Source organism: Salmo trutta, unplaced genomic scaffold (assembly GCF_901001165.1).
Source record: "Salmo trutta unplaced genomic scaffold, fSalTru1.1, whole genome shotgun sequence".
In the NCBI taxonomy this organism is placed as follows: domain Eukaryota; kingdom Metazoa; phylum Chordata; class Actinopteri; order Salmoniformes; family Salmonidae; genus Salmo; species Salmo trutta.
The window spans coordinates 671,240-694,449 of NW_021822395.1; the positions used below are offsets into that span (position 1 = coordinate 671,240).

The window sequence follows — 23,210 nt, forward strand, 5'->3', positions numbered from 1 at the left end:
ACAGTATGTTGTCTTGTTAATACATTAGGGACTGTATGTTGTCTTGTTAATACATTAGGGACTGTATGTTGTATTGTTAATACATTAGGGACAGTATGTTGTATTGTTAATACGTTAGGGACAGTATGTTGTATTGTTAATACATTAGGGACAGTATGTTGTATTGTTAATACGTTAGGGACAGTATGTTGTATTGTTAATACGTTAGGGACAGTATGTTGTCTTGTTAATACATTAGGGACAGTATGTTGTCTTGTTAATACATTAGGACAGTATGTTGTATTGTTAATACATTAGGGACAGTATGTTGTCTTGTTAATACATTAGGGACAGTATGTTGTCTTGGTAATACATTAGGGACATTATGTTGTATTGTTAATACATTAGGGACAGTATGTTAATACATTAGGGACTGTATGTTGTCTTGTTAATACATTAGGGACAGTATGTTGTATTGTTAATACATTAGGGACTGTATGTTGTCTTGTTAATACATTAGGGACAGTATGTTGTCTTGTTAATACATTAGTGACTGTATGTTATCTTGTTAATACATTAGGACAGTATGTTGTATTGTCAATACATTAGGGACAGTATGTTGTCTTGTTAATACATTAGGGACAGTATGTTGTCTTGTTAATACATTAGGGACAGTATGTTGTCTTGTTAATACATTAGGGACAGTATGTTGTCTTGTTAATATATTAGGGACAGTATGTTGTCTTGTTAATACATTAGGGACAGTATGTTGTCTTGTTAATATATTAGGGACAGTATGTTGTCTTGTTAATACATTAGGGACAGTATGTTGTCTTGTTAATACATTAGGGACAGTATGTTAATACATTAGGGACAGTATGTTGTCTTGTTAATACATTAGGGACAGTATGTTGTCTTGTTAATACGTTAGAGACAGTATGTTGTCTTGTTAATACATTAGGGACAGTATGTTGTCTTGTTAATACATTAGGGACAGTATGTTGTATTGTTAATACGTTAGGGACAGTATGTTGTCTTGTTAATACATTAGGGACAGTATGTTGTCTTGTTAATACATTAGGGACAGTATGTTGTCTTGTTAATACATTAGGGACAGTATGTTAATACATTAGGGACTGTATGTTGTCTTGTTAATACATTAAACAGTATGTTGTATTGTTAATACGTTAGGGACAGTATGTTGTCTTGTTAATACATTAGGACAGTATGTTGTCTTGTTAATACATTAGGGACAGTATGTTGTCTTGTTAATACATTAGGGACAGTATGTTGTATTGTTAATACGTTAGGGACAGTATGTTGTATTGTTAATACATTAGGGACAGTATGTTGTCTTGTTAATACATTAGGGACAGTATGTTGTATTGTTAATACATTAGGGACAGTATGTTGTATTGTTAATACGTTAGGGACAGTATGTTGTCTTGTTAATACATTAGGGACAGTATGTTAATACATTAGGGACTGTATGTTGTCTTGTTAATACATTAGGGACAGTATGTTGTATTGTTAATACATTAGGGACAGTATGTTAATACATTAGGGACAGTATGTTGTATTGTTAATACATTAGGGACAGTATGTTGTCTTGTTAATACATTAGGGACAGTATGTTGTCTTGTTAATACATTAGGGACTGTATGTTGTCTTGTTAATACATTAGGGACAGCATGTTGTATTGTTAATACGTTAGGGACAGTATGTTGTATTGTTAATACATTAGGGACAGTATGTTGTATTGTTAATACATTAGGGACAGTATGTTGTATTGTTAACACGTTAGGGACAGTATGTTGTATTGTTAATACATTAGGGACAGTATGTTAATACATTAGGGACAGTATGTTGTCTTGTTAATACATTAGGGACAGTATGTTGTATTGTTAATACATTAGGGACAGTATGTTGTATTGTTAATACGTTAGGGACAGTATGTTGTCTTGTTAATACATTAGGGACTGTATGTTGTCTTGTTAATACGTTAGGGACAGTATGTTGTCTTGTTAACACATTAGGGACAGTATGTTGTATTGTTAATACATTAGGGACAGTATGTTGTCTTGTTAATACATTAGGGACAGTATGTTGTCTTGTTAATACATTAGGGACAGTATGTTGTCTTGTTAATACATTAGGGACAGTATGTTGTATTGTTAATATGTTAGGGACAGTATGTTGTATTGTTAATACATTAGGGACAGTATGTTGTATTGTTAATACATTAGGGACAGTATGTTGTATTGTTAATACGTTAGGGACAGTATGTTGTATTGTTAATACATTAGGGACAGTATGTTGTATTGTTAACACGTTAGGGACAGTATGTTGTCTTGTTAATACATTAGGGACAGTATGTTGTATTGTTAATACATTAGGGACAGTATGTTGTATTGTTAATACATTAGGGACAGTATGTTGTATTGTTAATACATTAGGGACAGTATGTTGTATTGTTAATACATTAGGGACAGTATGTTGTCTTGTTAATACATTAGGGACAGTATGTTGTATTGTTAATACATTAGGGACAGTATGTTAATACATTAGGGACAGTATGTTGTCTTGTTAATACGTTAGGGACAGTATGTTGTCTTCTATAACCTTGGGTCTTTAGGCAAGACAAATTAGCTGGACACACAATTACCCCGTTAATGATTAGCCTTTCTGAACAAGGGACATTTCTTTCAATTGTAGCGCCTCACGCCTAGCAACTCTGGTCTAGGAGGCAATTTCGTAATTGGCCTTTCGCATTTTTTAAGTGATTGTTTTTTTCCTTTGACCTGAGGAAGTTCACTGACTTAAACATCAAACGTGTTGCGGTACTGCGTCTGCCTGAGTAATGTGTAACTGAGCGGTGGGGCTCCCAGTACCACTGTTCAGAGGGACATACAGCATGGTGGTGTCAGGTGTGCATGTTAATATGCACCTCACTAGGCCTCTCGGGGTCAAACCTTTTAGATTTCTTGTGTCATTTTTGTCAGGAATGTTCTTAATGGCTTCCTGACTGTAATTAGTTTGAAGTCGTCAGTCTGTCCAGCAGTGTGTAGTATGAGACAGACAGCAGCAGCAGCTCCTCAAATCCCTCAAACATTCTGAAGAGCGGCCTTCTGCTGCTCCTGTCCCTCAGACTGCTAGGTGGTGTTGAAACGCTGTCCCAAACCACTGATACAGAGTCAGATCACTTATTGTCCCGCTAACGGTTACAATTAGGACTGGGGTAAGGGGAATCTGATCCTAGATCTGTGCTTACGAGCAGGACAGAGGCTCTGTACCATTTACTAGCCCATGTGCCATTTACCTTCCTAGGTGAGACATGCCTGCGGTCCCCTCCCTTAAAGACAGCAGCGTCCTGGGTCCTATCGACCCTGTGTGCCCGCACGCTGCCAGGCTACGCGTCACCAACAGCAATGGGCATGCCAATGGATCCTCCAAGATCAGAGACAAGCTAGAGGTGGAGGACGTGACTGGAACCATCCAGGCGGTGGGGGAGAGGAAGTGGATCCGTCCCGACCTGCCCAGCCGGTGCACCTGGAGACTGGGGGGCAACCACGCCGACTCCCCCCACACCCATCCTCAACAGTAAGACTGCTAAACATTAACCCTCAACAGTAAGACTTGTAACCCTAAACATTAACCCTCAACAGTAAGACTGGTAACCCTCAACAGTAAGACTGGTAACCCTAAACATTAACCCTCAACAGTAAGACTGGTAACCCTAACCCTCAACAGTAAGACTGGTAACCCTCAACAGTAAGACTGGTAACCCTCAACAGTAAGACTGGTAACCCTCAACAGTAAGACTGGTAACCCTCAACAGTAAGACTGGTAACCCTAAACATTAACCCTCAACAGTAAGACTGGTAACCCTCAACAGTAAGACTGGTAACCCTCAACAGTAAGACTGGTAACCCTCAACAGTAAGACTGGTAACCCTAAAAATTAACCCTCAACAGTAAGACTGGTAACCCTAACCCTCAACAGTAAGACAGGTAACCCTCAACAGTAAGACTGGTAACCCTCAACAGTAAGACTGGTAACCCTAACCCTCAACAGTAAGACTGGTAACCCTCAACAGTAAGACTGGTAACCCTCAACAGTAAGACTGGTAACCCTCAACAGTAAGACAGGTAACCCTCAACAGTAAGACTGGTAACCCTCAACAGTAAGACTGGTAACCCTCAACAGTAAGACAGGTAACCCTCAACAGTAAAACTGGTAACCCTCAATAGTAAGACTGGTAACCCTCAATAGTAAGACTGGTAACCCTCAATAGTAAAACTGGTAACCCTCAATAGTAAGACTTGTAACCCTCAACAGTAAGACTGGTAATCCTCAACAGTAAGACTGGTAACCCTCAACAGTAAGACAGGTAACCCTCAACAGTAAGACTGGTAATCCTCAACAGTAAGACTGGTAACCCTCAACAGTAAGACAGGTAACCCTCAACAGTAAGACAGGTAACCCTCAACAGTAAGACTGGTAACCCTCAATAGTAAGACAGGTAACCCTCAACAGTAAGACTGGTAACCCTCAATAGTAAGACTGGTAACCCTCAATAGTAAGACTGGTAACCCTCAACAGTAAGACTGGTAACCCTCAACAGTAAGACTGGTAACCCTCAATAGTAAGACTGGTAACCCTCAACAGTAAGACTGGTAATCCTAACCCTCAACAGTAAGACTGGTAATCCTAACCCTCAACAGTAAGACTGGTAACCCTCAACAGTAAGACTGGTAACCCTCAACAGTAAGACTGGTAACCCTCAACAGTAAGACCGGTAACCCTCAACAGTAAGACTGGTAACCCTAACCCTCAACAGTAAGACTGGTAACCCTCAACAGTAAGACTGGTAAGACTGGTAACCCTCAACAGTAAGACTGGTAACCCTCAACAGTAAGACTGGTAACCCTCAACAGTAAGACTGGTAACCCTCAATAGTAAGACTGGTAACCCTCAACAGTAAAACTGGTAACCCTCAACAGTAAAACTGGTAACCCTCAATAGTAAGACTGGTAACCCTCAACAGTAAGACTGGTAACCCTCAACAGTAAGACAGGTAACCCTCAATAGTAAGACTGGTAACCCTCAATAGTAAGACTGGTAACCCTCAACAGTAAGACTGGTAACCCTCAACAGTAAGACTGGTAACCCTCAACAGTAAAACTGGTAACCCTCAATAGTAAGACTGGTAACCCTCAACAGTAAAACTGGTAACCCTCAACAGTAAGACTGGTAACCCTCAACAGTAAGACTGGTAACCCTCAACTGTAAGACTGGTTACCCTCAACAGTAAGACTGGTAACCCTCAACAGTAAGACTGGTAACCCTCAACAGTAAGACAGGTAACCCTCAACAGTAAGACAGGTAACCCTCAACAGTAAGACAGGTAACCCTCAACAGTAAGACTGGTAACCCTCAACAGTAAGACTGGTAACCCTAAACATTAACCCTCAACAGTAAGACTGGTAACCCTCAACAGTAAGACTGGTAACCCTCAACAGTAAGACTGGTAACCCTCAACAGTAAGACTGGTAACCCTAAACATTAACCCTCAACAGTAAGACTGGTAACCCTCAACAGTAAGACTGGTAACCCTCAACAGTAAAACTGGTAACCCTCAACAGTAAGACTGGTAACCCTAAACATTAACCCTCAACAGTAAGACTGGTAACCCTCAATAGTAAGACTGGTAACCCTAAACATTAACCCTCAACAGTAAGACTGGTAACCCTCAATAGTAAGACTGGTAACCCTCAACAGTAAAACTGGTAACCCTCAACAGTAAGACTGGTAACCCTCAACAGTAAGACTGGTAACCCTCAACTGTAAGACTGGTTACCCTCAACAGTAAGACTGGTAACCCTCAACAGTAAGACTGGTAACCCTCAACAGTAAGACAGGTAACCCTCAACAGTAAGACAGGTAACCCTCAACAGTAAGACAGGTAACCCTCAACAGTAAGACTGGTAACCCTCAACAGTAAGACTGGTAACCCTCAACAGTAAGACTGGTAACCCTAAACATTAACCCTCAACAGTAAGACTGGTAACCCTCAACAGTAAGACTGGTAACCCTCAACAGTAAGACTGGTAACCCTCAACAGTAAGACTGGTAACCCTAAACATTAACCCTCAACAGTAAGACTGGTAACCCTCAACAGTAAGACTGGTAACCCTCAACAGTAAGACAGGTAACCCTCAACAGTAAGACAGGTAACCCTCAACAGTAAGACTGGTAACCCTCAACAGTAAGACTGGTAACCTTTTATGTTATTCCTTCCACCTGTCTCCTTCTCTACTCATTTCCACTTTGTTCTATTATTCATATTTTAGTCAGATTCATGTTAATGTGGTATGAGCATTGATCATTCATCAACGTCAATGAGTTAGTCAGTGACATCTAAACTCCCTTCTTCCAGGACCAAAGCTCCTAAAATCCTCCCCGACATCCTCCGGAGGATCGGTGACACCCCGCTGGTGCGCATGAACAAGATCCCCAAGACCTTCGGCCTCAAGTGTGAAATCTGTGAGTTTATCAGGGAGTCTTTTCTCAGAACCCTTTTGAGATGAATGGAGAAACCTTAACTTGCTACATGGGTGCAAAAGTTTCCCTCTCAATGTTTCAGCCTTGTTTGTCCACTTTTCTCACGGAGAGTTACCAATTTATCTGTGCCACCATGATAAAACCTTTCCTTCACCCATTTATTCGTGCCACCATGATATAACCTGTCCTTGAACGTTGCATTATCTGCCAGTTAGACATAGTCCAGAGAATACTGTTCAGACAGTATTCAAGGCTGTCTTCCCCCTCCATGTCTCTTTCTGTTGAGGCAGACATAGAACACAGGCAGTCAAAACCTTTTTCATTGGTCGGCTTAAGAAGTCATGTGAATTGGATTTACTTTGGGGCGTCTGTGTTCAGCTGACTTCTTGTTGAATTCTTCATGCTTGACTCCATAATCCCATTTGGGATTTATTGACAGTTATATTGTATCCAATGTAACAGTTTAATTATATTGTTGGCTTCGGACTTTTGCACAGCAAATGGCCCCACTTGTGTTTCATACATTTTATGGTACAATGGAATAGCTCCAAAAGTGCAAACTCTAAACTAAATGAAATGAACATGTTTGACCCAGGTCTGGTTACATTATCAGATGTTTTCAGACAAGGTGGTATTTCAATTCAGAATTAAAAACATTTTTGTGTGTGTGTGTGTGTGTGTGTCTGTGTGTGTGTGTCTGTGTCTGTGTGTGTGTGTGTGTGTGTGTGTGTGTGTGTGTGTGTGTGTGTGTGTGTGTGTCTGTGTGTCTGTGTGTGTGTGTGTGTGTGTGTGGGTGTGTGTGTGTGTCTGTGTGTGTGTGTGTGTGTGTGTGTGTGTGTGTGTGTGTGTGTGTGTGTGTGTGTGATCCAGTGTGATAATCCAGTGTGTACCATTCTGTTTTGTCTCTGTGCAGTGGCCAAGTGTGAGTACTTCAACGCGGGCGGCAGTGTGAAGGATAGGATCAGTCTGCGTATGGTGGAGGATGCAGAGAGGGCAGGACATCTCAAACCAGGAGACACCATCATAGAGCCCACCTCAGGGAATACAGGTAACTGTGTGTTACCTCAGTAAATGAATAGGAATGTGTCTCATTAGTAGTAGATTCACTGATTAATACCTGTGTGTGTGTGTGTGTGTGTGTGTGTGTGTGTGTGTGTGTGTGTGTGTGTGTGTGTGTGTGTGTGTGTGTGTGTGTGTGTGTGTGTGTGTGTGTGTGTGTGTGTGTGTGTGTGTGTGTGTGTGTGTGTGTGTGTGTGTGTGTGTGTGTGTGTGACAGGTATCGGTCTGGCCCTGGCTGCAGCTGTGAAGGGTTACCGCTGTATCATTGTGATGCCTGAGAAGATGAGCATGGAGAAGGTAAGACTGCTGTATGCTGCCTCATCAATCTCCCCTCTGGGAATTTGACAGAACTTATTTGATTGTGAAATCTGCACAAATGATCATGAAAACGCTGCCTGTCTGTGTTTGCATGCACCCAGGTGGATGTTTTGAGAGCCCTGGGCGCAGAGATCGTCCGTACGCCCACCAGCGCTCGTTTCGATTCACCAGAGTCTCACGTGGGCGTGGCTTGGCGTCTGAAGAACGAGATCCCCAACTCTCACATCCTGGACCAGTACCGTAACCCTAGTAACCCCCTGGCCCACTATGACACCACAGCAGAGGAGATACTGGAGCAGTGTGATGGTGAGACAGACTTCCTCTCGGCTCCCTCCCTCTATTCCTCCCTCTCTTGTTCTCTCTTTCCTTCTCTCTTGTCTTGCTGGCATTCTCTCTCTCTCTCTCTCTCTCTCTCTCTCTCTCTCTCTCTCTCTCTCTCTCGCTCTCGCTCTCGCTCTCGCTCTCTCTCTCTCTTAAAATACTGTGATTGAAGAAAAATTGTTGAGAGATGAAGTTATTTAGAAATGTAAGTTCATTATTTCTACACACTTTCTACCTGGTTTAGGTTCAGACTGGAGTATTTTTTTCATAGAATAAGTAATAAAAAAAATATATAAAAAACACTTCTTTTTTTTACTCAGACACCCGCGACCCATTCAAAACCTCGTCGTCATCCACTAGCTGAGAATCGCTGTTATACAAGCGTGTGTGTCTGAATAAGGTTTAACTGGTGGTTTTGGTCAACAGCAAAGCATTGTCTGAGCAGTTGTGTGGGCTTGTAGCCCTCACATATGAGCTAACCTGAACCCTCCACATCTGTGACCTGGCAGGGAAAGTGGACATGCTGGTGGCAAGCGCTGGCACAGGCGGCACCATCACTGGCATTGCCCGCAAACTGAAGGAGAGGTGCCCCAACATCAAGGTGAGTGAGCTCTGTCCACCTGGAATCAATTCCCATCCCCAGGTGCCATCTGACTAGGGTTGGGGACAGTTGAATTGAAATTCCTATTCAAGTATGGAAAGATCCGTACAAATAGAATCAGTCTCAACGTGGATCTTCACATTCACTACTTCAACATGACTGAATAGAAACGGTTCTGGTTCTGATCAGAGGCTATGGCTGTCCTTACTGGGTGTTAACTTGTGTCTGGCGTGGTGTGGGGTTCTGTCTGGTGTGGTTCTGTCTGGTCTGGTGTGGTTCTGTCTGGTGTGGTTCTGTCTGGTCTGGTGTGGGGTTCTGTCTGGTGTGGTTCTGTCGGGTCTGGTGTGGTTTTGTCTGGTCTGGTGTGGTTCTGTCTGGTGTGGTTCTGTCTGGTCTGGTGTGGTTCTGTCTGGTATGGTGTGGTTCTGTCTGGTGTGGTTCTGTCTGGTCTGGTGTGGTTCTGTCTGGTCTGGTGTGGTGTGGTTCTGTCTGGTCTGGTGTGGTTCTGTCTGGTCTGGTGTGGTTCTGTCTGGTGTGGTTCTGTCTGGTCTGGTGTGGTTCTGTCTGATGTGGTTCTGTCTGGTCTGGTGTGGTTCTGTCGGGTCTGGTGTGGTTCTGTCTGTGCGTGTGGTCAGATCATCGGTGTGGACCCTGAAGGCTCCATCCTGGCTGAACCAGAGGAGTTGAACAAGACAGACAAGACCCAGTACGAGGTGGAGGGCATTGGATACGACTTCATCCCCACTGTACTGGACAGATCAGTGAGTCAGAAACACACACACACACACACACACACACCACACACACACGCACGCACGCACGCACGCACACACACACCACACACACCACACACACACACGCACGCACGCACGCACACACACACACACACACACACACACACCACACACGCACGCACGCACGCACGCACACACACACACACACACACACACACACTACCTCACCAGTGTGTGTCTACCTGTAGGTGGTGGATAGCTGGTACAAGTCTAACGATGAGGAGTCCTTCAACATGTCCCGTATGCTGGTCAGAGACGAGGGCTTGCTGTGTGGTACGTTAGTCACCGTTCTGTCTCTCTGTCATTCATCTCACTGTCACCAGTGTGGACTCTATGGCCGTGTTCTCCAGGGACTGGGATATCTGCACATTCCCACTTCACTAAAGACCACCTAGAAAGCCACCTATATCATGTTCTGATTTGTGGGTTGACCTGCCCACGAGTCATCATGCCAACCAGTGTGCCCGTCTCTTGTCCCCTGTGCCAGGTGGCAGCTCGGGCACGGCCATGGCAGCGGCGGTGAGGGTGGCCAAGGACCTGAAGGAGGGCCAGCGATGTGTGGTCATCCTGCCAGACTCCATCCGCAACTACATGTGAGGAACCAGGGTCTAGAATATACTGTTATATTATGACTGTAATATACTGTAGTCCTATAGTGAATCTAATGATCTGTCTATGTTTAGCTTAGCCTGACCCCTTGTGGCCATGTCTGAATATTGCAGCTGTTGCCTCGTGGTTATCACTGATTCATGACCCCCTCTTTAATCTGAACCATTAACACCTGTTCCTAGTGGATGAAGTAACCAACAAACCTTCTCTTTAATCTGAACCATTAACAGCTGTTCCTAGAGGATGAAGTAACCAACAACGCTTCTCTTTAATCTGAACCATTAACAGCTGTTCCTAGAGGATGAAGTAACCAACAACGCTTCTCTTTAATCTGAACCATTAACAGCTGTTCCTAGTGGATGAAGTAACCAACAACGCTTCTCTTTAATCTGAACCATTAACAGCTGTTCCTAGAGGATGAAGTAACCAACAACGCTTCTCTTTAATCTGAACCATTAACAGCTGTTCCTAGTGGATGAAGTAACTAACAACCCTTCTCTTTAATCTGAACCATTAACAGCTGTTCCTAGTGGATGAAGTAACTAACAACGCTTCTCTTTAATCTGAACCATTAACAGCTGTTCCTAGTGGATGAAGTAACTAACAACCCTTCTCTTTAATCTGAACCATTAACAGCTGTTCCTAGAGGATGAAGTAACCAACAACGCTTCTCTTTAATCTGAACCATTAACAGCTGTTCCTAGTGGATGAAGTAACTAACAACCCTTCTCTTTAATCTGAACCATTAACAGCTGTTCCTAGTGGATGAAGTAACCAACAACGCTTCTCTTTAATCTGAACCATTAACAGCTGTTCCTAGTGGATGAAGTAACCAACAACAACTCTTCTCTTTTTTTCAGGACCAAATTCCTGAGTGACAAGTGGATGTTCCAGAAAGGCTTCCTGAAGGAGTCAGACATCATGGTAAACAAACCCTGGTAGGTCTGAACAAACCCTGCTGGGTCTGTGTCTCTGAATAAACCTCTTGTGGGTCTGTGTCTCTGAATGAACCCTGCCGGGTCTGTGTCTCTGAACAAACCCTGGTGGGTCTGTGTCTCTGAACAAACCCTGGTGGGTCTGTGTCTCTGAACAAACCCTGGTGGGTCTGTGTCTCTGAACAAACCCTGGTGTCTCTGAATAAACCCTGGTGGGTCTGTGTCTCTGAACAAACCCTGGTGTCTCTGAATAAACCCTGGTGGGTCTGTGTCTCTGAATAAACCCTGGTGGGTCTGTGTCTCTGAACAAACCCTGGTGGGCCTGTGGGTCTGAACAAACCCTGGTCGGTCTGTGTCTCTGAACAAACCCTGGTGGGTCTGTGTCTCTGAACAAACCCTGGTGGGTCTGTGTCTCTGAACAAACCCTGGTGGGTCTGTGTCTCTAAATAAATCTTGGTGGGTCTGAATAAACCCTGGTGGGTCTGTGTCTCTAAATAAATCCTGGTGGGTCTGAATAAAACCTGGTGGGTCTGTGTCTTTAAATAAATCCTGGTGGGTCTGAATAAACCCTGGTGGGTCTGTGTCTTTAAATAAATCCTGGTGGGTCTGAAATGACCAGTCTATAATTTTAATGGTAGGTTTATTTGAACAGTGAGAGACAGAATAACAACAAAAATATCCAGAAAAACGCATGTCAAAAATGTTATAAATTGATTTGCATTTTAATGAGGGAAATAAGTATTTGACCCCCTCTCAATCAGAAAAATGTCTGGCTCCCAGGTGTCTTTTATACAGGTAACGAGCTGAGATTAGGAGCACACTCTTAAAGGGAGTGCTCCTAACCGCAGCTTGTTACCTGTAAAAAAGACACATGTCCACAGAAGCAATCAATCAATCAGATTCCAAACTCTCCACCATGGCCAAGACCAAAGAGCTCTCCAAGGATGTCAGGGACAAGATTGTAGACCTACACAAGGCTGGAATGGGCTACAAGACCATCGCCAAGCAGCTTGGTGAGAAGGTGACAACATTTGGTGCGATTATTCGCAAATGGAAGAAACACAAACGAACTGTCAATCTCCCTCGGCCTGGGGCTCCATGCAAGATCTCACCTCGTGGGGTTGCAATGATCACGAGAACGGTGAGGAATCAGCCCAGAACTACACAGGAGGATCTTGTCAATGATCTCAAGGCAGCTGGGACCATAGTCACCAAGAAAACAATTGGTAACACACTACGCCGTGAAGGACTCAAATCCTGCAGTGCCCGCAAGGTCCCCCTGCTCAAGAATACATATACATGCCCGTCTGAAGTTTGGCAATGAACATCTGAATGACTCAGAGGACAACTGGTGAAAGTGTTGTGGTCAGATGAGACCATAATGGAGCTCTTTGGCATCAACTCAACTCGCCGTGTTTGGAGGAGGAGGATTGCTGCCTATGACCCCAAGAACACCATCTCCACCGTCAAACATGGAGATGGAAACATTATGCTTTGGGGGTGTTTTTCTGCTAAGGGGACAGGACAACTTCACCGCATCAAAGGGACGATGGACGGGGCCATGTACCGTGAAATCTTGGGTGAGAACCTCCTTCCCTCAGCCAGGGCATTGAAAATGGGTCGTGGATGGGTATTCCAGCATGACAATGACCCAAAACACACGGCCAAGGCAACAAAGGAGTGGCTCAAGAAGAAGCACATTAAGGTCCTGGAGTGGCCTAGCCAGTCTCCAGACCTTAATCCCATAGAAAGTCTGTGGAGGGAGCTGAAGGTTCGAGTTGCCAAACGTCAGCCTCGAAACCTTAATGACTTGGAGAAGATCTGCAAAGAGGAGTGGGACAAAATCCCTCCTGAGATGTGTGCAAACCTGGTGGCCAACTACAAGAAACGTCTGACCTCTGTGATTGCCATCAAGGGTTTTGCCACCAAGTACTAAGTCATGTTTTGCAGAGGGGTCAAATACTTATTTCCCTCATTAAAATGCAAATCATTTTATAACATTTTTGACATGCGTTTTTCTGGATTTTTTTGTTGTTATTCTGTCTCTCACTGTTCAAATAAACCTACCATTAAAATTATAGACTGGTCATTTCTTTGTAAGTGGGCAAATGTACAAAATCAGCAGGGGATCAAATACTTTTTCCCCCCACTGTATGTCTGTGTCTCTGAGCATGTCTTCATCTAGTACTCCATTGTCTATTTGTTTGTAGTTTTCTCTTAAAAGTGCAATATGAAGCTCAATGGGCGACCTGACCGAACTCACATAGAAATTATGAGTTATAGATCTGTCATTCTAATTGGAAGCAAGTCTAAGAAGTAGTAGATCCGTTCTATGTGCTATTTCTGTGCTTCCTGTCCTTAAGTGTAGTTTTGCGTCTTTTTACTTTCGGTTTGGTACCACAGCTTCAAACAGTTAAATACTATATATTTTGTTCATTGAAAATATGTTTCACAGCGGTTTAGATGGTACAATGATTTTGCACATTGCTTGTTTTGTCACAAACTGATATCAGGCGTATATTGTAGAATTTTAGCAACCAGGCAATTGTGGGGTGATTTCTGTATATTGTGCCTTTTTAAAGGTTGTATTTTGTTTTTATTTATTTAATTGGTTGTCTATTTCTCTCTCTCTCTCTCTCTCTCTCTCCCCAGGTGGTGGAACCTGAAGCTGCAGGGGTTGAATCTCTCTGCTCCTCTGACCGTCCTGCCCACGGTCAGCTGTCAGAAGACCATCAAGATCCTGAAGGAGAAAGGCTTTGACCAGGCCCCTGTAGTGGACGAGGCTGGGTGGGTGTCCTCCTTCACTGTCTCATCTCCTGCCTCTTTCATTAACCAGCGGCTGTATCCCAAATGGCACCCTATTCCCTTCATAGGGCACTAATGTTGACCATGTAGGGAATAGGGTGCCATTTGGGACATATCCATTATCTTTGTGTCGCTTACTAGTTCATGATGAAGAAATTAAATTATTGTAGATTATTGAATTATTGAAATAACCCTGGAATTCAATTCATTAGTATTGTTGATTTGTAAATGTTATAAACCCATGTTTCACTTCTGGACACTGACCATCTGATTCAAGTAATTCAACTGTTCTGGTGACATAATCCATGGGTTAGTGTTGTTCTGCTGCTAAAATAACAGTGTGTGTGTGTGTGTGAGTGTGTAGGCTGGTCCTAGGAATGGTTACTTTGGGGAACATGCTGGCCTCTGTGCTGGCTGGGAAGATTAAACCCTCAGACCCAGTCAACAAGGTGATCTACAACCAGTTCAAACAGGTCAGTCACACACGTGTTCGCAAGCACACACTTTTTCTGTAAGTATTGTAAATAGGTCTCACACACACTGAAACCACCAATGTTTGTTTATATGATGAAACGGTCCTCTGTATCTTACGTCTGACTGATAACCTCCCGTCTCATCTAATTCTCAGATCCGTTTGACTGATAACCTGGGGAAGCTGTCTCGTATCCTGGAGACAGACCATTTTGCCCTGGTGGTACACGAACAGATCCAATGTAAGTCTTTCTGCCTGCTATAATGGTGGAGAACATGTTGCGATAAGAGGAGAGAAGGTTCATTGACCTTTTCTGAGGGCAGTAACAAGGTGGTAAGGTGGCTGGTCTGAACCCATTATAAACCAGCCTGGTTTAATGTCTGCTGTGTGCATGTAACTGGTATACAGGACATTCGGAAAGTATTCAGACCTCTTGACTTTTTCCACATTTTGTTACGTTACAACCTTATTCTAAAATGGATGAAATAAATAAAAGTTCTCATCAATCTACACACTATCTCATAATGACTGAAAACTGAAAAACGGTTTCAAGAACTTTTAGCACATTTATAAAAAATGTAGAAACACCTTATTTACATAAGTATTTAGAACCTTTGCTATGAGACTCAAAATTGAGCACAGGTCCATCCTGTTTCCAGTGATCATCCTTGAGATGTTCTACAACTTGATTGGAGTCCACATGATTTGGAATGACACACATCTGTCTCTATGTAAGGTCCCACAGTTGACAGTGCACATCAGAGCAAAAACCAAGCCATGAGGTTGAAGGAATTGTCCGTAGAGCTCCGAGACAGGATTTTGTCGAGGCACAGATCTGGGTAAGGCTACCAAAAAATATCTGCACCATTCTTAAATGGAAGAAGTTTGGAACCACCAAGACTCTTCCTAGAGCTGGCCGCACGGCTAAACTGTGCCTTGCCAGGGAGATAACCAAGAACCTGATGGTCACTCTAACAGAGCTCCAGAGTTCCTCTGTGGAAATGGGAGAACCTTCCAGAAGGACAGCCATCTCTGCAGCACTCCACCAATCAGGCCTTTATGGTAGAGTGGCCAGACGGAAGCCACTCTTCAGTAAAAGGCACGTGACAGCCCGCTTGGAGTTTGCAAAACAAGATTCTCTGGTCTGATGAAACCAAGGTTGAACTCTTTGGCCTGAATCCCAAGTGTCACCTCTGGAGGAAACCTGGCACCATCCCTAAGGTGAAGCATGGTGGTGGCAGCATCATGCTGTGGGGATGTTTTTCAGCGCAGGGACTGGGATCGAGAGAAAGATTAACGGCGCAAAGTACACAGAGATCCTTGATGAAAACCTGCTCCAGAGCGTTCAGGACCTCGGACTGGGGCGAAGGTTCACCTTCCAACGGGACAACGACCTTAAGCACACAGCCAAGACATTGCAGGAGTAGCTTCCGGACAAATCTAAGAATTTTCTCAAGTGGCCTGGACTTGAACCCGATTGAACATCTCTGGAGAGACCTGAAAATAGCTGTGCAGCGATGCTCCCCATCCAACCTGACAGAGCTTGAGAGGATCTGTAGAGAACAATGGGAGAAACTCCCCAAATACAGGTGTGCCAAGCTTGTAGCGTCATACCCAAGAAGACTCAAGGCTGTAATCACTGCCAAAGGTGTTTCAACAAAGTATTTGGAGAAGGGGCTGAATATTTAAAGGGTTTGAATATTTATGTAAATGTGATTTAAAAAAACAAACATTCTTAGCATACATTTCTAAAAACTCTGTTTTTGCTTTGTCATTATGGGGTATTGTGTGTAAATTGATGAGGGGGAAAAAAACGATTTAATCCATTTTAGAATAAGGCTGTAACGTAACAAAATGTGGAGAAAGTCAAGGAGTCTGAGTACTTTACGAATGTACTGTATGTGCCAGTCTCAAAGTCCTCAGTTGTTTGGTCCCAACATTGATTTGGGCCTGCAACCAACCATAACCCCACCCTCCCCTGGTCCAATGAAGGCTGTAGGAGGGAGCTAATGCCACCCTCTCTATCCTTCCCTCTCTCCTACTCTCAGACTTGACGGACGGCTCCCCCAGCCTGAAGCAGATGGTGTTTGGTGTGGTGACGGCCATCGACCTGCTCAACTTCGTCACAGCCAGGGAGAAGAGGGAGAGGTCCTTCTCTGAGTGCAGTGACCTGTGACCCTGTCCCTGTGACGGCTGGGTCATGTGCGCACAAACACCTCGTGTACACACACCTCATGTACACACACATGGAACACATTAATTTCCACATACAGCTCACGACCATACACAAACACACTGTGATATTAATGACAATATAAAGAATATGAGGTCGTATGAACTTGATTGGTGAACAAACTGCTGTTGCTCCTTTCTCATGACATGTGAGTCATTTAGCAGATGCTCTTATCCAGAGCGACTTACAGATAGCGAGTACATACATTTTCATACTGTTTCCCCCCAACTGGTCCCCCGTGGGAATCCAACCCACAACCCTAGCATTGCAAGCACAATGCGTTCATATGAAAGTCTTAAATCTTTGCTATATTTTGATAGCTTGATCATAGAATGTAGACACTGTCTACAGAGGGAATTGCCATGTTTCTCTGTAATGTTTATTCAAATGATCAGACTGTACACCTTCCCATGTACTGAATCAATAATTGTGAAACCAATCTTTACTGAAAAAAAAAACTGTTTTAATTGTGAAAACATCAATCAACGCATTTCAACGCTATGCATAATGACAAATAAGTATTTTACTGTGATTGTATTCAATTAAAACAAGTAGCTTCTTAGCAAAGAGCAATTTCTCAAGCAAGACTTTAGCTAGGACAGTGGGTGTGGTCTGAGTGGGGAGGGGAAAACTCAAAACTAGCTGTTTTTGGCAGAGAGGATTGGAACATTTTGCTGTTGGTCTATTAAAAAATGTATCGCATGATGTCACCATGGAAAGTCAAAACTCCCGCCCATGCAAACCTGCTGATTAGAAGGTCCTGTGTTGATTGCATTTTCAACCAGCAACTATCAGGAAATAACACTAATCAAATTTCTTCACATTTTTACAGTGTTAGTTTCATCAGCTGTATGATATAAAACACAGGAAAAACTGCATTTTCAGTTTTTCCTGTCGCACCAAAACAGGCTGGAATTTCAGGCGGTCTTTTCAAACAGCTCTTACACTAAAAGGGCATTGTAATTTTCTAAATTTAAATTTGAGTTATTTAGCAGACGCTCCTATCCGAGTGATTTACAGTAATGAGTGCATACTTTTTCAATCAATCTAATGTATTTCTAAAGCTCTTTTTATATCTGTAGATGTCACACAGTCCTTATACAAAAAACTCAAAGAGCAAGCAATGCAGATGTAGAACATATGAATTGTACCGTCCTCTTCAACATCATACTTAATGAAAAATCAGAGGTTTTGTTCTGGAATGGTCAAATATGTCTAGCTAGTAGCTACCAAAATATCTTTTTTTACAAATATGTCCAGCTAGTAAATACCAAAATAGCCTTTTTGACAAGATCATATGAAATGAAATAGTATGATTGATATGCCAGTATAATACAAGGTCAGAGATCATTTGGAGTGCCAACAATGTATTTGTACGGTTGTTTTTGCTTTTCACTTTGGATGTATCAGAGTAAAAAGTCTTATCGGGATTTGTGTACTATAAAATCACTTTATAATCTTATGAAAAATAAAGTTGTTAAAACATCTCTGAATTTATATTTGCTATGCAATCATTTTATTTGTGTGTATAATGTGTATAGTGAAAATGCATGAGCTTTTAATAGCAGTTTGAGATTCTAATTATGTTGACCCTAAGCCATTACCTGTTTAACATGTACAAAGTGGCTGCGTGGCCGAATTCTCTGGACATCTCTTCTCGATAGCTAAACAACCGAACCTTCTGTGATAAAATGTATAGCCGAGCTGTGCATATGAATAACAGAATCAGCAGTTATACCACCCTACCACTAGGTGGCAGTGAAAGAGCATATATTTGGTTGGTCTAACGTTACATGTATGACTGCTCTTGAGTCTACTTGGGTTTGCAACAATTTCGTTATTTAAGATACTGTTTAGGGTTTTAAAGGGTACATCCATTTTTGGACTTTAATTAATTACATTTCTTGAATACAATTTATAAATGCCCCATGAGCTTAGTTCAACTGACATACCACAACAGAGCCTGCATGTTTTCTGTTCCACCTGATCATTAATTGCACACTCCTGGTGTCCCAGGTCTAAATCAGTCCCTCGTTAGAGGGAAACAATGAAAAAAATGCAGTGGAACTAGCTTTGAGGTACAGAGTTGAGTTTGAGGGCTGTATATCATCCAAACATGGTTAAAACCATAATATTGATATCATGGATGGTGAGTCCTCGCATAATTGTCAGTCTTGTAGGCTAGAAAATTCCTTCAACCGTGCAAACAGCATCTCTCGCAGACAGAAAGCTGTTTAGTTATTACATGGTAACACATTATGACCAATCCAAATCACACTTCAAATATCAATGGAACGTATAAGCTCATTGATCATTTCAGCCAATGAAATATAGGCCGCTCATTGAGTTTTGAATAACAGTGACTTATGAATGCCTAAACTAGTCCATTCCTGAAGTATTTTAGCTACTGTACAACTAGCTATCGTTAGGGTAGGCAACACTGCTCCTGGACTGCCACCTGATATTTTTGATTTAACCAGCCTGGAAGATCAGGTGTATTGAAGTTAGGCCATCACTGAACTGACCAATTAGCTCAGTTGGCCAGGTGTGGTGTCAAGCTGGAACACTATCCTGCAGTACCAGGAACAGGGTTGCTTGCCCCTGAGCTAGAGCAAGCACACAGGCCCTAAGCAAGGCCTCTAAAGGCTTCCTTCTTTCTTTCCTTATATCTATCCAGCCTTCCATCCTTCCTTCTCTCCTTCCATCTTTCCTTCCTTCCTTCCATCCTTCAGTAGTGGTGGTTCAGTGAATCACACTTGTGTGGTGAGTAACCATTCAGAGGTCCAAAACACCAATTTAGCTCAGTGTGCTAAACAGTCTTGTTGTGCACCTGGATTCAAACCTTGTCTACCACATTTCCTTCCTTTCCTATTTCCCTACTCACTATCGTTTTGTGATCACCTAAAGGAAGGAATACAAATCAGACCGTATTGGTAACGTACACAGTCGGCATAATAAAAGGTATAAAAGGTGCAGTGAAATGCTTGTGTGCTAGCTCCCTGAACATTCCAGTACAATAATCCATATCCCCATACGTCCCCAACACCCTCAGGTTAGCCCCAGGTTAGGATACACACCGCTGTTCCAACCAGAGCTGACGATGAATAGCCTGACCTGTCTAGCGTACTGTAGGATATACACAGACCAGGGCTTCCATTGTCTGGACCATTGATAAAACCCTCTCTGCCCCTAAATCTGCTGACAGGGCTGTTACAAGGCCCAACCCCCGCCACGTCCGGCACCCCTAACCTCTTCCCCATCCCCCCTCTGGCCTCCATCCAGTCCCACAATGTCCCCTAAGCACTCGGCCCTGGCCGAGGCCGGTTGGTCTTGGCGGGTGAGTCTGTGGGCTGGAAAAAGGGCCTGGCTGGTGCTTTGTGTAAGCCTCTGTGCTGGACCGGGTGAAAGCCCAGCGGGATTAGGTTAATACAGCAGTGAACAAGGCCCGGAGGGAAGTCACCGGGAGAGGGATCAGAGCCATGGGAACTGGGGGTGGGTGCAGTGGGCGTGGAGGGGTCTGTTTGGGTGCATAGCTCCTCTCTCTGAGTTCTTAGGCTTTAATACACACACACACACACACACAAGTACACACTGGTTCAGACACACACACACAACACACACAACACACACACACACACACACACACACACACAATGGTTCAGACACACACACACACAAGTTCAGACACACACACACACTGGTTCAGACACACACACACAATGGTTCAGACACACACACAAGTTCAGACACACACACACTGGTTCAGACACACACACACACACACACACACACACACTGTTGCTTTAGAAACGATTTTGCACGCTATTTCACACAATGATACACGCACACACACACACACACACACACACACACACACACACACACACACACACACACACACACACACACACACACACACACACACACACACACACACACACACACACACACACACACAGAGATCAGACAGACATAAACAAACAACGGCTTTCTCACACACACACACACACACACACACACACACACACACACACACACACACACACACACACACACACACACACACACACACACACACACACACACACACACACACACACACGCACATCAATAGAGACAGAAACTGTAAAAAGGCTACTGTATTTATTCATGTACATGACCCATGATACTGTAGGCTACATAACCCTGGGCCTAACATCACCCATGATCCTGTAGGCTACATAACCCTGGGCCTAACATGACCCATGATACTGTAGGCTACATAACCCTGGGCCTAACATGACCCATGATACTGTAGGCCACATAACCCTGGGCCTAACATGACCCATGATACTGTAGGCCACATAACCCTGGGCCTAACATGACCCATGATACTGTAGGCTACATAACCCTGGGCCTAACATGACCCATGATACTGTAGGCTACATAACCCTGGGCCTAACATGACCCATGATATTGTAGGCTACATAACCCATGATACTGTAGGCTACTTAGCTGTGGGGCCTAACATGACCCATGATACTGTAGGCTACATAACCCTGGGCCTAACATGACCCATGATACTGTAGGCTACATAACCCATGATACTGTAGGCTACTTAGCTGTGGGGCCTAACATGACCCATGATACTGTAGGCTACATAACCCATGATACTGTAGGCTACTTAGCTGTGGGGCCTAACATGACCCATGATACTGTAGGCTACATAACCCATGATACTGTAGGCTACTTAGCTGTGGGGCCTAACATGACCCATGATACTGTAGATACATAGCATGACCCATGATACTAACATGACCCATGATACTGTAGGCTACATAGCTCCATTCAGTTGCACCCATCCCCTGCTGTTTCCCCTGCAGTTTACCTGCTGTTTCCCCTGCTGTTTACCTGCTGTTTCCCCTGCTGTTTACCTGCTGTTTCCCCTGCTGTTTCCCCTGCTGTTTCCTTGCTGTTTCCCTGCTGTTTCCCCTGCTGTTTACCTGCTGTTTTCCCTGCTGTTTACCTGCTGTTTCCCCTGCTGTTTCCCCTGCTGTTTACCTGCTGTTTTCCCTGCTGTTTTCCCTGCTGTTTCCCTGCTGTTTCCCCTGCTGTTTCCGTGCTGTTTCCCCTGCTGTTTACCTGCTGTTTTCCCTGCTGTTTCCCTGCTGTTTCCCCTGCTGTTTACTTGCTGTTTACCCTGCTGTTTCCCTGCTGTTTCCCCTGCTGTTTCCCCTGCTGTTTCCCCTGCTGTTTACCTGCTGTTTTCCCTGCTGTTTCCATGCTGTTTCCCCTGCTGTTTCCCCTGCTGTTTCCCCTGCTGTTTACCTGCTGTTTTTCCTGCTGTTTACCTGCTGTTTTCCCTGCTGTTTCCCTGCTGTTTTCCCTGCTGTTTACTTGCTGTTTTCCCTGCTGTTTCCCCTGCCGTTTCCCCTGCTGTTTCCCCTGCTGTTAACCTGCTGTTTTCCCTGCTGTTTCCCTGCTGTTTTCCCTGCTGTTTACTTGCTGTTTCCCCTGCTGTTTCCCCTGCTGTTTACCTGCTGTTTCCCTGCTGTTTCCCCTGCTGTTTCCCCTGCTGTTTCCCCTGCTGTTTACCTGCTGTTTTCCCTGCTGTTTACCTGCTGTTTTCCCTGCTGTTTCCCCTGCTGTTTCCCCTGCTGTTTCCGTGCTGTTTCCCCTGCTGTTTCCCCTGCTGTTTACCTGCTGTTTTCCCTGCTGTTTACTTGCTGTTTTCCCTGCTGTTTTCCCTGCTGTTTCCCCTGCTGTTTTCCCTGCTGTTTCCCCTGCTGTTTCCCCTGCTGTTTACCTGCTGTTTCCCCTGCTGTTTACCTGCTGTTTCCCCTGCTGTTTCCCCTGCTGTTTCCCTGCTGTTTCCGTGCTGTTTCCCCTGCTGTTTCCCCTGCTGTTTTCCCTGCTGTTTCCCCTGCTGTTTACCTGCTGTTTTCCCTGCTGTTTACCTGCTGTTTACCTGCTGTTTACCTGCTGTTTCCCCTGCTGTTTCCCCTGCTGTTTCCCTGCTGTTTCCCCTGCTGTTTACCTGCTGTTTCCCCTGCTGTTTACCTGCTGTTTCCCCTGCTGTTTTCCTGCTGTTTTCCCTGCTGTTTCCCCTGCTGTTTCCCTGCTGTTTCCCCTGCTGTTTCCCCTGCTGTTTACCTGCTGTTTCCCCTGCTGTTTCCCCTGCTGTTTCCCCTGCTGTTTCCCTGCTGTTTACCTGCTGTTTACCTGCTGTTTCCCCTGCTGTTTCCCCTGCTGTTTCCCTGCTGTTTCCCCTGCTGTTTACCTGCTGTTTCCCCTGCTGTTTCCCCTGCTGTTTCCCCTGCTGTTTCCCCTGCTGTTTACCTGCTGTTTTCCCTGCAGTTTACCTGCTGTTTACTTGCTGTTTTCCCTGCTGTTTTCCCTGCTGTTTCCCCTGCTGTTTCACTGCTGTTTCCCTGCTGTTTCCCCTGCTGTTTCCCCTGCTGTTTCCCTGCTGTTTCCCTGCTGTTTTCCCTGCTGTTTCCCCTGCTGTTTCCCTGCTGTTTCCCTGCTGTTTCCCCTGCTG

At 44.1% G+C, this 23,210-nt stretch overlaps 1 protein-coding gene across 4 annotated transcripts in view; it reads left to right on the plus strand.

Moving 5' to 3' along the window:
- LOC115182132 (cystathionine beta-synthase) overlaps positions 1–18,187 on the plus strand; it is a 32,718-nt gene extending 14,531 nt beyond the window's left edge. For 2 of the 4 annotated variants that reach the window (XM_029743801.1, XM_029743802.1), the window contains exons 2-15: positions 3,307–3,579; positions 6,419–6,525; positions 7,457–7,591; positions 7,820–7,899; positions 8,022–8,226; positions 8,751–8,842; positions 9,478–9,603; positions 9,825–9,909; positions 10,124–10,229; positions 11,106–11,183; positions 13,833–13,967; positions 14,350–14,458; positions 14,614–14,698; positions 16,506–16,751. In XM_029743801.1, coding sequence (XP_029599661.1) covers positions 3,314–3,579; positions 6,419–6,525; positions 7,457–7,591; positions 7,820–7,899; positions 8,022–8,226; positions 8,751–8,842; positions 9,478–9,603; positions 9,825–9,909; positions 10,124–10,229; positions 11,106–11,183; positions 13,833–13,967; positions 14,350–14,458; positions 14,614–14,698; positions 16,506–16,633 — 1,737 coding nt within the window. In that variant the 5' untranslated portion in view covers positions 3,307–3,313 and the 3' untranslated portion in view covers positions 16,634–16,751. Of the gene's footprint in view, positions 1–3,306; positions 3,580–6,032; positions 6,037–6,418; positions 6,526–7,456; positions 7,592–7,819; positions 7,900–8,021; positions 8,227–8,750; positions 8,843–9,477; positions 9,604–9,824; positions 9,910–10,123; positions 10,230–11,105; positions 11,184–13,832; positions 13,968–14,349; positions 14,459–14,613; positions 14,699–16,505 lie in introns of those variants that run through there. The other 2 variants (XM_029743800.1, XM_029743803.1) reach the window with 2 other exon arrangements.
- The last annotated feature ends 5,023 nt before the right edge of the window (positions 18,188–23,210 follow it).